Raw genomic sequence first — 13,267 nt, forward strand, 5'->3', positions numbered from 1 at the left:
TCCCTTTCCTATTGGTGCGAGTGCACGAGCTGGAGTCCAATGAGGCAGCAATAACGTGGCAGCCACCCACAAGCCCGCGTCTCCGCAGGCTTTGACGGCGAGCCGGGCCCCGCCCCGCAGGGGAACCTACTATCCAGCGCCGACCAAGAGGGGGGAAACGGAGCCGGTCTCTGCTAAAAGGCCGTATGGAGTCCTGGGTCCCCCCCCCCCGCGGTCCTCTCTCGGTGGCGGTGCTGGTGCCCCAGTCGCCGCGTCCCCACCCTCTTCCGGCCCTTGGCTGTCCCGGCAGCACTCGCCTCTCGCGGTGGATGCTGCGCTTCTCTGAGCGGAACATGAAGGTGCTCTTCGCCGCCGCCCTCATCATGGGCTCTGTCTTCTTTTTGCTGCTGCCGGGGCCCTCCGCGGCCGACGAGAAGAAGAAGGGGCCCAAAGTCACTGTGAAGGTCCAGGCTCTCCTCTCCCGACCCGCCTGACAAGGCGTGCGCTCAGCTGCCTGGGGGCCGGCTTCGGCGCGGCTGGTCACTGGTGCCCGACGCTTTTAAGGATCTGGAGCTCCGGCCGCCGTGTCCTTGGCTTTGACTCCGCCCTTCCCTGGGTTCCGGCTTTTGCCTCGTGGCGCCGCGGCCGTCCTACCCTTTCAGACCCGAGAATGGCTCGGACTCTCCCCGACATCATTCTGCCCTGCCCCTGCCTCATGGAAATAGAGCTTAGGATGCCCAGCTGGGCCGGGCACTGTCATCCTCAGAAATCCTCAGCCTTTTTGCGATTTCTCCTCAGTGCTGGGGAAATGATGAAAGATGTCTGCCAACTTCGGAATCCTTTCTTTCCTTAGGCCAAATTTAGCACTTCATTTACAAAGCACAGCAAATTGCTTGTGAACTTGGGCTCCCTTCCTTATGTTTTGGTTTTGGTTTTGTTTTAATGTTAACCTCTTAAAATCTGAGCAGAGCAAAGATTGTTCCCTGTAATCTAAGGAGAGTGTAGGAAGAGTCTAACTTTCATTAGATTCTTGGGGTTTTTTACTCCACCAAACACAGACTCAGAATCACTCCTCTAAAGCAGGAAAGAGAAAGAATATGGTTGTGTATTCTCTTCCATCCTCGGGTTAGCTTCCTACCTACCCCCTACCCCACGACCCCACCGCACTTCCCTTGCAAGACCCCTTTAAAGAGTCTAAGTTTGAAATGGTCTTTCTCCTCAGGTGTACTTTAATATACAAATTGGAGATGAAGATGTAGGCCAGGTGGTCATCGGTCTCTTTGGAAAGACTGTTCCAAAAACAGTGGATAATTTTGTGGCCTTAGCTACAGGAGAGGTAAGTGGCTAGAACCACGGTAGACAACTCAAGTGAAGTTGGCAAGTAGCAATGGCAGCAAACTCAGCTGCAGAGTGTCCCATCTATAGTGGTAGCCCCACCCCCACCCCAGTACCAACTGCCTGTTGGCCTCTAACACTGGGAACTCAGTATTGTCTTATGTAATGAGTTTCTTTTTTTAATTTATTGAATCCAGAAATTAGGGTTTTCTTGAGAAATTTGTACATCCTTAAGACACTGCAGTAATCAACCATATCTGTGGAAAGTGGTTTGTAACCACTGCACCAGAGCTTTCTCCTATGAATAAGGACCCCAGAGCTTCCAAGGTTTCAAGGAAAGACTAGTGCTTGTTTAAGAAAGTCTGTATCCTAACGTCTCCACTGGGCCAGCAGATGACCTTTCTTCTCGGTCAGTTTTCTTGCGTCTGTTCTGATAATTAGAAGAAATGAGAGGAAGAAGGAGGCATTACCTGCTATAGAATTGTTTAGACTCTGGGATGTTACCAGGCAGAGGAATATGGAGTCTTGGCCTTTCCCGGATCTGTGTGCTGCCTGTATGGCCCATGGTAACTGATCACTCAGTAGCATGTTGAATGATGAATCTGGCCATCAGTGGTATGTCTGCCATGAGCAGTTGTGGGCTGGATTCCTGCAAGCAGGGATATCTACCTGGTGCTTAGTGCCTACTCATCACTTTCCTATCCCTTTTTCTAGAAAGGATTTGGCTACAAGGACAGCAAATTCCATCGTGTGATCAAGGACTTCATGATCCAGGGCGGAGACTTCACCCGGGGAGATGGCACTGGAGGTAACCTCGGTTCCTCTAGGCAGAGGAGTCTGTCAGTGCAGTCTCCAGATTGGGGGAGACCAGCTGTATCCTTCTTTGTACAAGAAACCCAGTACAAAGCAGACAGAGTAATAGCAGGGGTTGGATGGACATAAGAGGCTCTTTCTCGGGTAGCAGGCCTGGTGACTTTTTTCTTGCAGAGAAAGGGAACAAAATAAAGACACACGTGTAGGCGAACCCAGGCCAGGCATGCAAAGCCTGTGTGGGCCACTTTGGAAGCCCCAGCCAGGGTGGTAGAAATTTCTTTCCTTGGCAGTCTCCCACCAGAGACCACTCTGACTGACTCTCACATCTGCATTACTGTACAGATAGGACAGACAGACAGATACCCTGTGGTAATCACAGGTTTCACTGTCCTCCAGCATACAGCCTCCTGCTCCGTCAGACCAGCTCACTTTATCGATGAATATTTACTGAGCCAGGCTCTGGGGTGGGTGCACAGATGAGTGGAGCAGTAGCTCCCATTTACTTCCAATACCCAAAATTCATAAGGAGGCTGTAGTAGTTTTTAAGACATAGGCTCTGTCCCCAAGTTGTTTATCATGTAGGTGGGAAGAACTAGGGGGAAAAAACTATGAAAGCTGCGTAACAGTACAAGACTTAAGTAATAGCTACAGGCAACAGTGGAAAAGAAGGTACAAAGCAGATGTTAATAATTCAAAGAGCTTGTAACCCTTTGAGTCAAGACACACTTTTGATCCAGTGTCTGCCACCTTCTTGCTTTATGGCCTCAGGCAAGTGACTGCAACTCTCAGAGAGTCAGTTTCCTCTTCTATAAAATGAGAGTGATTACAGTCTGGGTGCTGTGAGGACGAGATGAGATTCTGAGTGCTGAGTGCCTGGCCTGTGGTAAGTGCTCAGGAGAGCCGGCCATTGTGCTTACAAGCAGAGAAATCAATCACAGGCCAAAGGAATGATCAGGAAATGGCCTTGGGCTGTGCAGGAAGATTTGAACTGGGTCCCAGATGGGGAGAATTTGAATGGGCACAGAAGAGGCATGGTTAAGGGGGGAGCCCACCTCTGTTGTGTGGCAGGAGCTTGGCGGAATCTGGGGGTATGGAGGAAATGGAGACGGCGGTGTTCAGAGAGGTGGGTTATGGCCAGGCCAGGAAACCTGGGCTTTGTCCTGAAGGGGGTGAGGATCCGCAGGAGGATGACCCAATTGCAAAGGTTTCTGAGGGAAAATAACGTAGCAGGATTCAGGATGTGGAGGCAGGACTGCATAGGGAATTGGTGCACCTGTTCTGGGATAGGGTGATGTGAGCCTTACCCAAGGGTGAGAGCAGAGATTTGAGCACCAGACCACCTTGGTTTGAATCCCAGCTCTGCTGCTTCCTAACTGGGGTGCCTTTAATGTCTCTTTGCCTCAGTTTCTTCATCTGTGAAATAGGGTTATAGGCCCCTGCCTGAGAGGGTGGGTTGTTATATCTGTAAAATGCTTACAGCACTGCTAACACTAAGTATGAGCCATTACTGCAGTGGGGGTAGCAGGAATGGAAAGGACATTTAAGTTTGGAACTCATTGTATTTTGAGAGAAAGTGGTTTGGAGCTAAGGGTGTAGACTTGGGATTTTCTGGATAGCAGTAATTTAATGGAAATCCTGCAGCTGGTTTTTATGAAGAGGACTCTCAAATGGGGAGGCTTTTAGGCAGCACCCCAGCTGAGATTCATTCATTGCACAGTGGCGGGAGGTGTAGGGGTGAGAGGTGGAGCACAGGCTGAGACCCCCCCCCACACCCCCACCAGCCAGGGAAGTGGCCTGAAGCCGACTAGGCTGGATAGACTTCCTCATGGAAGGATCAGGCAGCAGGAGCCGGGAGACAAGTCCCGTCCCACAATCCCTTGGACATGTGCCTCCTTTAATTAGTGATTCTTGGTTTTCAGTCTTTCCACCTGCTGTACAATCAGTCCTTTCTCGTCTTGGTTAGTGTCAGTAGGACGCTCCCAACCTGGTTCCATTCTCGGGAGCGATAGGATGAAAACAGGTGTATTGAGGAAGAAACAGTTACGCAAATAACTTGGAGAGGTGTTCTGTAAAATAGAAAATGTGTTTATTGTTGGATTTCTCAGGGCCTTTAATACAGTGTGACTCTCCAAGAGGTAACGGAAAAAGAAGAATGTAGTGTTTCTCCAAACCTTTTGGACCAAGGAGCCCTTGGTTTGTCATACTCTTTCACCTGGAACCAGTTTTAGAAACTGGGGAAGTGGTACAGAGATCTGCTCTCAGCTCCCTTTTTCACGTACCCTGGCCCCCAAACCCCACATGGACATATTTCATATATTCAGTCACCTTTTATACTTATCATTGACGAGAGGCTCTTAATCCTTTGGCACCCAAATGACAGCCCCTCTCCCTGCCCCTCCCCACCCATCTCTGCCTGCTTTCCGCCCTGCAACTACCTCAGAATCTTCTGTGCTCTCCGGAAGACAAGCTGATTAACCACAGCAGTCCTCCTCTTCTGGAGCATTGCCTTCCCAACTTGTCGTCCCCCCACCCCCACCCCCCGAACCCCATCCTGCATGGCACTGCTCTTCCCCAGAGTTCCTCCATGGCAGGTCTCAGCTATAACTGGGAGTAGAGCTGATGATATGTTCCTATTTAAAGGCCATAAAACTAGACTCTCAAAGTAATCCATCATGGGAGCTGCTCACTAAACTAGCCTGGCCTTATGTCCTATTTGGTTTCAGTCAGTACGATTGGGCTCTAGGGCCAGAGGACAGGAACAGGGCAGGTTTTTTTTGTCATTGGACTCCACTCAAGCCTGGACAGGTTGAGTCCCTTGCTTGAATCCTTATGCCAAAGATCTGCTTTGTTTGGGCCAACCCAGCTCCCCTGACCGACAGGTTATATATCTCTCTTCCCAGGAAAGAGCATCTATGGCGAACGCTTCGCTGATGAGAACTTCAAGCTGAAACACTATGGACCCGGCTGGGTGAGCATGGCCAATGCAGGCAAAGACACCAACGGCTCTCAGTTCTTCATCACTACGGTCAAGACATCCTGGCTGGACGGCAAGCACGTAGTGTTTGGCAAAGTTCTAGAGGGCATGGTGAGTTCTGGAGGCTGGGGCACAACCTGGGCCATCCTTACCAGGATCTGACACAGACCCTGGGGCGAAGCTCCATAAATTCCCAAGAGAATCTAACTTACAAGTCCAGACCACTTGTGCTTATGTTTACTAACCTGAGGGGAATCAAGAATAAACAGCCTGTATCTCAATGTCCCCAAATTCTAAACCCTTCCAGACCCAGGCAGAGCCCAGCCAGGAGGCCTTGTTGAGGTTGCACAACTACAGGAAGCTTCGTCCCATCATTCACTTAGACACTGAGGTGCTGGCACCCTCCCCTGAGTTGTACAGGCGACAGCTGAACACGATGTCCTGAAAGCCACCCCTTCCTCCTCTTCACCCCAACCTGTGTCTTACTTCAGGGAACAAAACTGCTGCATCCCTTGTTGTCCAAACCGGGTTTTCCCTGGCCCTGAGTCCATTAGAACTTTGGTGTCTCGATGTTGCGGACATCAGATGTGGGTCTCAGCCTTCCTGAGCCACATGCTGGGGGCCTAGTTCTCTTGAGTGGTGGGCCTCCTGCCCCACCTCACCCTTCCACTTCTGCCTTTCTTCCCAGGAGGTAATACGCAAGGTGGAGAGCACAAAGACAGACAGTCGGGACAAGCCCCTGAAAGATGTGATAATCACAGACTGTGGCAAGATCGAGGTGGAGAAGCCCTTTGCCATCGCCAAGGAGTAGGGCCCCAGGGACCTCTTCCCTGTGAGTGACCATCGTCGCGGGCACTGCTGCCCCCGTGGGGGTGAAGATAGCCCGCCACAGGGCTCCACGCTGCACGGGCCCTAGTGCTGCATCTGACGGAGCAGACCCATGACCCCAAATGCCACAAGCCCACGGGCCCAATTTTGTAACAAACTGACCAATGCTGACCAATAAATGAAAAAGTGGGTTTTTTATAACCTGCATGTGGGCTGGGTTCTTGGGTATACAGTACTCCCCCCCACCATGTCTGGGATTCTCCTGTGGCAGTGGATGCCAGCCCCTTCCTTAGGGTCCTGCCTGAACCTTTTACACAGAGTCAGACAGGAGCTTTTGTCCCTTGCTTCTAAACTTGGCCAACTACTGTGCCTCAACCTTTGCCCCCCTCCCAACCACCTTCCCCCACCCACCCATCTTGGCTTAGATTTGTATTCTAGTCTAGATTAAGAAATACACCTGTACCTTTCCATAGCCTGTCTCTAAGGTGACTTCTCCCTTTATTCCTTATCTTCTATTGGTCCTGGGGCCCTAAGGGCACATGAGTACCATCCCCAGCTACTACTGCAGGCTGAGTTCTGAGCCCCGAGTGGAGACTGGGCAAAACCCGGTGGGTGGGTAAGTCCCAGGTCCCGGGCCACAGGGGAACCCAACCTTGATGCCTTATATGAGACTCAGGACTAAGGCACGTGACTCCTGGCAGGTGGCCCAAAAGCCGCTGGCCTGATCAGGGCATCAATGGCAGAGGAGCAGAGTGACAGGCAGCTGTTGGCTGGGCTTTGATGGGGCTGATGCTAAAGCTGTAGAGGCCCTGGAGCACACCATTCACCACCACGCTGGGCAGAGGCTCTGTGGCATAGAAGTAAAACTCCCTGAGCTCCTGCCCAGACTCTGCCCCACTTGGGAGCAGGAGCCCCTGTCAAGGCTGCAGGTAACAGCTGGCCATCCCAAGTGAGGCCTTGGCTTTCCCAGATCACAGTCTGTTCACGTCAGCTTGGTAAAGCCAGGCTGCTAAGGATTATAGACCAGGAGAGCCAAGCTTATTTCACCCACACAAAGGCTACAGGGTGCAAGGGAGCAAGTTTGACCCCAAAGGACAGTAGGAGGGACATGTTGCGTAGGGGTCCTGGGAGCTGAGAAATGGCAAGTACTCCCCCCACCATGACAACGGGGCCCTAAACAGACTGCAGGTGGCAATGGCTTCAGAAGCACCTCCTCACCTGGGGAGGAGCTGCAAATGTAGGGATCCACGCAGAAACTGATGACGGGCCGGTGGTGCAGCTGTGAGCTGGGAGGCAAGAGGGTCACGAACTGAGGAGTGAGGGGAGGCGGAGCAGTGTCCTACGTGGGTTAGACGCTAGGGATTGCCATCACCAGGGGCCATAAAAGGAAAAGGTGAATGGGAACTGGGCTCAGGAGGCACCAACAGGAAAACAGGCCACCAGGGGGCAGCAGGAGCTCAGCGCAGGCAGGGGCTTGGACTTGCCTGCAGTCGTTGGGCAGGAACTCCCCAAGGGTGCTGAAAAGGAGAGAGAGGCCGGTGAGCTACCTGGGGATGCTCCTGGGAGCCTAAGGAAGGGGTAGAAACCCAGAATCCCAGAACTTCACCTCACAGGAGACCATTGCTTCTATTTCATAACAATCCCAGTTCCTGAGGCAGCTGGGGTAACCAAGCCTGACCAGAAAACAGCCCCTCCACCAAAGGGTCAAGAAAGCTGATGAGACAGGTCATGTCTCAGGAGGAAGAACCAGGCTAGGGCCTTGCAGATGTGAGAAGGAGAGTGAGGCTGGGCCTCCAAAAGCTTTCCTCATCTGCTTGCTGCGGAGAACACCTGTTGCCCCAACACTGGCCCCTCTCCCATGTCAAGTCACAGCCCCTGTATGTGCTCACCCCCAGCTGCTGGCCTTGGGGTCTGTGGGGAAGTGCCGAAGTCTCAGGAATTCCAGTAGTTCCTTGGGCACATCCTGGTTCAGATACAGGATGCCCTGGAGGGGGGGAGAGGACAGGTAACCAGGCCCAGCTAGGTAATTTGCATGGGCCACCACAAGATGAAAATGCAAGGCCCCTTTTCAAAAATGATTAAGAATTTCTAGGCAGTGAGAGCAGAACATTAAGCTGAGCTCTGATCCTTTCTGAGCACTGGGTCCTGCATGACTGACAGGATGTACATTCATGAAGCCAGACCAGCCTGAAATCTCGCATCCCTGGGGCTGGCCAGACACCCACCCCACATCCCCATTATAAGGGCAGCACAGGACCTCCTCAAGAGGAAACAAACGCTTTTACTGAACCAAGACCCCCCTCCTGGTTACCTCGTTCCTTTCAATAGTGCAGTGAGGGATGTTCTTATCCACTACTGTTCAGAAATTTGAGGCTTGGGGTAGTGAATAACATGCCCAAGACGTGGATCTCTCCTTGTCCCCAAACTCTCTGTCCTGGTCCAGCAGGCCGGGGGCCACCGAGTGTGCCCCACGCATACCTGGATGTAGGCCTCCAAGCTCTGCCGGCGCTGTTCCAATCCTCTGGTCCTCCAGTTGGGCAGGCGTTTTGAGGGGAAGTCGGGCACTTTGTACAGTTTCTTGATCTGCCAGAGGTTATCGCGGTGCGGTCACGGCTCCCCCGGTTGAGCTCTCAAGCCCACTCCATCCCAGCCAAGAGCCTTCCCCAGTCCTCCCTGCGCCCCACCCTTGGGCTCTACCCTGGGAGCCACCCGGCTGACTGGTGGTTGGGGCACCGGCGCGGGAGGCCCCAAGCCCTCCAAATCCCCGAGGGCACATAGGTCGTGCAGGGGCACGGTCAAGAGGGGTCCTGCTTCCCTGCGACTTCCCCGCAAGGGCCCGCAGCCCGCGGCGGGGTCTGTGACCAGGACCTGCGCCCTCCAGGGGCAGGCGAGGGACTGGGCCGGGTTGGTTCTGTCGTCGGAGCCACCTCACCCGCTTGTGCAGCGCATGGAACTCGCTGTAGCGCCTCGGCACCGTGTGTCTGCGCCCGCCGCACAGCACCTCCACTCGGAACACCTGGCGGGCGCGGGCGGGCGGCGGGGGCGCGCGTGAGGGCACAGCACGACCCGCGCCCGGGCGACGCGCCACCCTCCCGCGCTCGAAAGGCACAAAGCGGCCGCCGCTTCCCCGGGACCCTCCCGCGCTCTCCACACACGGGAGGAGGGGCTGGAGGACCCGCCCCTCTGTTCCGTGCGGGCCCTCAAGAGTCCTGACCAAGCGGCCCCGAAACCCTCGACAGTTTCTCCCCAGACATCCTGGCCCACCATGCTCGGACGCCCCAGCCCTGGGCGCGGGGTCCCCACTGCGCTCGGAACTGGGAAATCCCGCGGCGGGTCGCAGCGCCCCTCCTCGCCCAGTACCCCGCTCACCATGTGGCTCTTCTCTGGACTCTGCCTGGACCCCTCGGCCTCAGGCCCGGCCGACGGGATGTGAACCTCCAGCATCCCAGCCCGCGCCCTCTCCAGGTCCTCGCCCGACGCTAGCGGGAGCACCCGGGGCGCAGACAGCAGTCCTTGGCGCGGCAGGCCCCGCCCCCGCCCCGTTGGCCCCACCCCGGGCGTTCCCCGGCGCCGCGGGGTCCTGTCCCGGGAAGATTAAAGAGCGCACGAGGCGGCCGAGCCAAGCGCAGCCCTTGAGCCCTACAGGGGTTGCAGCGGGGGTGGGGAACCTTTGGCGGAGTGTCATCCGTCTGTCAAACATTTACTGAGCGTCCAGTGACAGCCAGGAATGCGGGCGAGTCAAAATTTCACCTCTTTGTCAAGTGCCTATTAAGGACAAGGGCCTGAGGGCACGAGGCAAGGGCGGCGGCGGGAGAGGGGTTGGGGGAGAGAGCAGGCCCCGCCCTGCCCTGGGCACCAACCAGGGGCCTCACCTGCCTTCCTCAGACCCTTCCCCAGGGTAGGGCCGTCCCTATCCCCTACACTCCACTTCCAGCTTGGCCCTAGGGGCCAGAACCAGGGAATTCTCTGGAGTGGGGCCATGCCCGAGTAAGGCTAGGATCCAATCCGGCTTTGACACCCACCCCACCCCCATCCCAATACAGTCAAGCCCTTCCATCCATTCATATCTTTCCTTCCATTCATCCATCCATCCAACCACCCATTTCATCTTTCAGCTTGATCCAGCTCCAGGCCCAGTGTTCTGGGCAGAGGCAGTTTAAGGACCCAGGCTCCGGTTTGGGGTTTCTGGATTTCTGGAACTTTGTAAACCTGTCTGTGCTCATCTGCAAAATAAGGATACTATACCTCCCACAGGAGACTGAAAATTGAGTGACATATCCATGTTAAACTTTCAGCAGAGTGGGTGTTAATTGGCAGCTTGATTTATGGGCTTGGGGGGGGATGGGGGTGGAGAGTGGATAGAGAAGGACTGTGAGAAGTGACACCAGGCTGCTGTTTCCACCTCTCTGGGCAAGATCTTCCTGGGCATGTGACAAGATTTTAATCCATCTCCTGCCACCCCCATATCTTTCCTAGCCCCCACCTCTCTCAGTTATAGGGAATTACTCCCTTTTAGCTGCACTATGGCAGGGTCCTCGTCCTCTACTTCATTGACTTCCTCCCACAAAGGCCTTGGAAGAGGAGGGGGCAGGCCCTGTCTTCTTGGGGGGTTTGTGGAGGTTATCAAGGAGGAAACAAAGTGCCTCTCTCAGGGGGGTGGAGGAAAAGAAGCCATTGAGTCACTCCTTCCCCGATAGTGCAGAGGTGCTTCTGAGCAGCAGCAGATCTCCAGCCTCCCTCTGCCCCCAGAAATGGTGAGAGGATGACACCCAAAGTGAGCAAGCAGGTCTCTCACCATTACTATCTCCTATACTTTCTCCCTCCAAATTTTATCTCACACAGGCCCCAGAATCAGGAAGCTGAAACTTCCAGGATCCTGGTGTGGTCCCCCGGAAGAGAAATGACCCACCATGAAGAGAAGTGCTGGGGTTTCATTTCCTCCCTGACACTTTAGGGACCCATCATTCAGTGACCCAGCTCTCACTGGCCCACGGATCCTCCCCTACTTCCTACTAACCGAGGGGCCCTCCCCTGGGACCCTTGGGCCTCTAGACTTCTTGATCACACATCTTTTTGTCTACCCCTACTTAACACCTGGAAAACTGCGATGTCCCCTAATGGTTCTCCCTTTTCTTGCCTCCCTCCCCCATACAGCAGCACAGTCATCAAGTCATTTGCTTAAAACCCTCCAATGGCTTCCCACTGCACTTTAAACCTACTCTCCCTACCACAGTCTACAAAGTTCTAAATGACCCAGCCCAGCCTTCATCTCTTTCCCTCTCACCTTTGAACACAAGCTCCAATCATAGTGACCTTCCAGTTCCTCAAACCTGACAAGCTCTTTCCTGCCTCAGGGCCTCTGCACTTGCTGTTTCCTCTACTTAAAATTCTCCCCTGACTTTTCACCTTGGGGGCTCATCCTCCAAATCTCAGTCTAAAATTCACCTCCTCAAAGAGCCTTCCTTCCTGACCACCTTATCATATTACTCTATGCACTTAATACTATCTGTAATTATCATTTGTTTTTTGTCTCCCTTTGTTCCCCTGACTGTGTGCACCATCAAGCCAAGGATACGGTCTGTCTTGTTAGTGGTTGCCTCCATAATGCTTAGTAGCTAGTATACATTCAAAAAATTTGTTGATTGAAAACTCTATGAGTGAATGATAGAGAAACTTCCAGGGAAGATAGAGAAGGCCTGGGAGGAAGGCAAGAAGGGAGCAGGGATTACTGATGGCCCTCAGGAGGAAAATAACTGGAAGCCACCTCTGACCTTTAGGGTTAGACACCAGTCTGTTGACTCCCACATGAGCCCTGGGTACATACTTGCCCCACAGTTAAGCCATGGAGCTGCCTTAGCTGCCTGGAGATGAGGACCATTACCCAGTAGGGTAGCCCTGAGCAGAGAGCAGGAAGGGCTGGGCAGCCCTCACCAAGCCTAGCACGCAGGTTGGCTCCTCTGCGGCTTTCTCCTTGGCTCTGGCCCCTCGCCTTCCATAGCAGTCACACAAAGCCCCCTTTCACTGGCCAAGTTCCTACCAGGCTGCAGAGGCTGCTCAGGTTTGGTTAACCCCATTAAGAAAACAAACAGCTGCTGGGCACAGAGGCTGGATTCTTTCCGGGCCAGTACACCCAGCAGTGGTGGGGCCAGGGGCGGGTCTGCCCTGGGAAGGGGCCAAACCTCCTGGGGAGCTGTCTCAGCGAGGACAACCCCTTGAGCCTGTGTCCTTATCTGTAAAATGGAGAGTTGCTGTGTAGACCAAATGAGTTCATGCTTAACAAGGGTTTAGCACATGACCTGGCACACGGTAAATGTTAGCTATTATTTGATTGAATTATATGAATTTGCTTTTTTTTTTTTTTTTGGAGGTCAAAAACAGTGAGATGGTGGCAGTTACATAGGTTCATCCTAATATATTACTTCATTTGAAACAAAAAAATCTGCTACTCTTCTTTCAGTATCCTGACATTGCAAGGTTGGCTTACAAAATAAATAATCAGAAAAAGAAACTCGATTATAAACTATTTCCACTTCTAACTCTGTGATCAGGATTTTCCTGATTTTCTCAATATTGTGCAAACGAAAGAAAAAAAAGTGAAGAAATAATTGGAAGCAGAGATTGATGTATATCAGTAACTATGCTGTTTATCAAAACTGCCTCATAGTTCTTACTGATTATTTTAATAAGTACATTTTATAAATCCAAATAAATATAAATTTGAAATAAATGTGTAAGATTTTCTGTTTTGAGTATTGGATTTCAGTGCAAGATGTCTAAAAAATGGCGCTGCTAAGACATTTAGAATTGTTGATCTAGCCTGTCTTTCATTTTATAGAGAGAAAAATGAGATGAGGAAGGGAAGTGGGTTCTTGAAAGAGCTGCATTAAGGAAGGTACCTCTGACAAGTGTATCCTGTCTGAACCCTAAAAGCAAACCTTGGCCCAGGGCAGGCTGGTGACCTGCTTTCCAGGGGACAGACAGGCTCCAGCCAGCAATGTCACTACTAGAAGCCACCTGCCCCCTGCCCAGATGTGACAGAGGCAGCTCAGCTACTTTCAACAACACAACCCAGGGCTAAACCAAGGGGAACTGGCAGAGACTACCCCAGCCACCTTGCAACCAAGGCAGCCCAGCTTTCCAGGGAGATTTTTCTGGTGATATAACAACTCCTAACACCCCTCAGAGTGATCTGTCAACTGACCATCCAATTGGTCCCTCTGTGTGCCCGGCACTGGGTTTCAAGAAACAAAGACCTACTTCGGTATCCTTAAGTAATAGTTTATTGTGAAGAAAAGTCATGGGACCAAGGAGTGAGGACAACAGGAAAGCCTAGCTAGA

General features: G+C 52.9%; 2 protein-coding genes across 3 annotated transcripts; one reads left to right on the forward strand and one right to left on the reverse strand.

Annotated features, from left to right (window-relative positions):
• The first annotated feature begins 201 nt into the window (after positions 1 to 201).
• Positions 202 to 6,134, forward strand: PPIB (peptidylprolyl isomerase B). 2 transcript variants are annotated; one of them, XM_037833729.1, is made up of 5 exons: positions 202 to 338; positions 1,202 to 1,315; positions 2,029 to 2,122; positions 5,028 to 5,212; positions 5,790 to 6,134. In XM_037833729.1, the coding sequence occupies exons 1-5, from the start codon at positions 309 to 311 to the stop codon at positions 5,910 to 5,912; spliced, it is 546 nt and encodes a 181-aa protein (XP_037689657.1). In that variant the 5' UTR covers positions 202 to 308; the 3' UTR covers positions 5,913 to 6,134. The 2 variants fall into 2 exon arrangements, with proteins under 2 accessions (XP_037689657.1, XP_037689656.1); XM_037833728.1 differs by having other exon boundaries at positions 261 to 443.
• SNX22 (sorting nexin 22) lies at positions 6,105 to 9,442 on the reverse strand. The gene is made up of 7 exons (XM_037833730.1): positions 9,299 to 9,442; positions 8,862 to 8,945; positions 8,408 to 8,512; positions 7,819 to 7,913; positions 7,414 to 7,446; positions 7,148 to 7,215; positions 6,105 to 6,776 (listed from the first exon to the last, which is right to left on the reverse strand). The coding sequence occupies exons 1-7, from the start codon at positions 9,371 to 9,373 to the stop codon at positions 6,655 to 6,657; spliced, it is 582 nt and encodes a 193-aa protein (XP_037689658.1). The 5' UTR covers positions 9,374 to 9,442; the 3' UTR covers positions 6,105 to 6,654.
• Positions 9,443 to 13,267: the final 3,825 nt, after the last annotated feature.

The sequence above is a fragment of the Choloepus didactylus genome, chromosome 4 (genome assembly GCF_015220235.1).
Source record: "Choloepus didactylus isolate mChoDid1 chromosome 4, mChoDid1.pri, whole genome shotgun sequence".
NCBI classification, from domain to species: domain Eukaryota; kingdom Metazoa; phylum Chordata; class Mammalia; order Pilosa; family Megalonychidae; genus Choloepus; species Choloepus didactylus.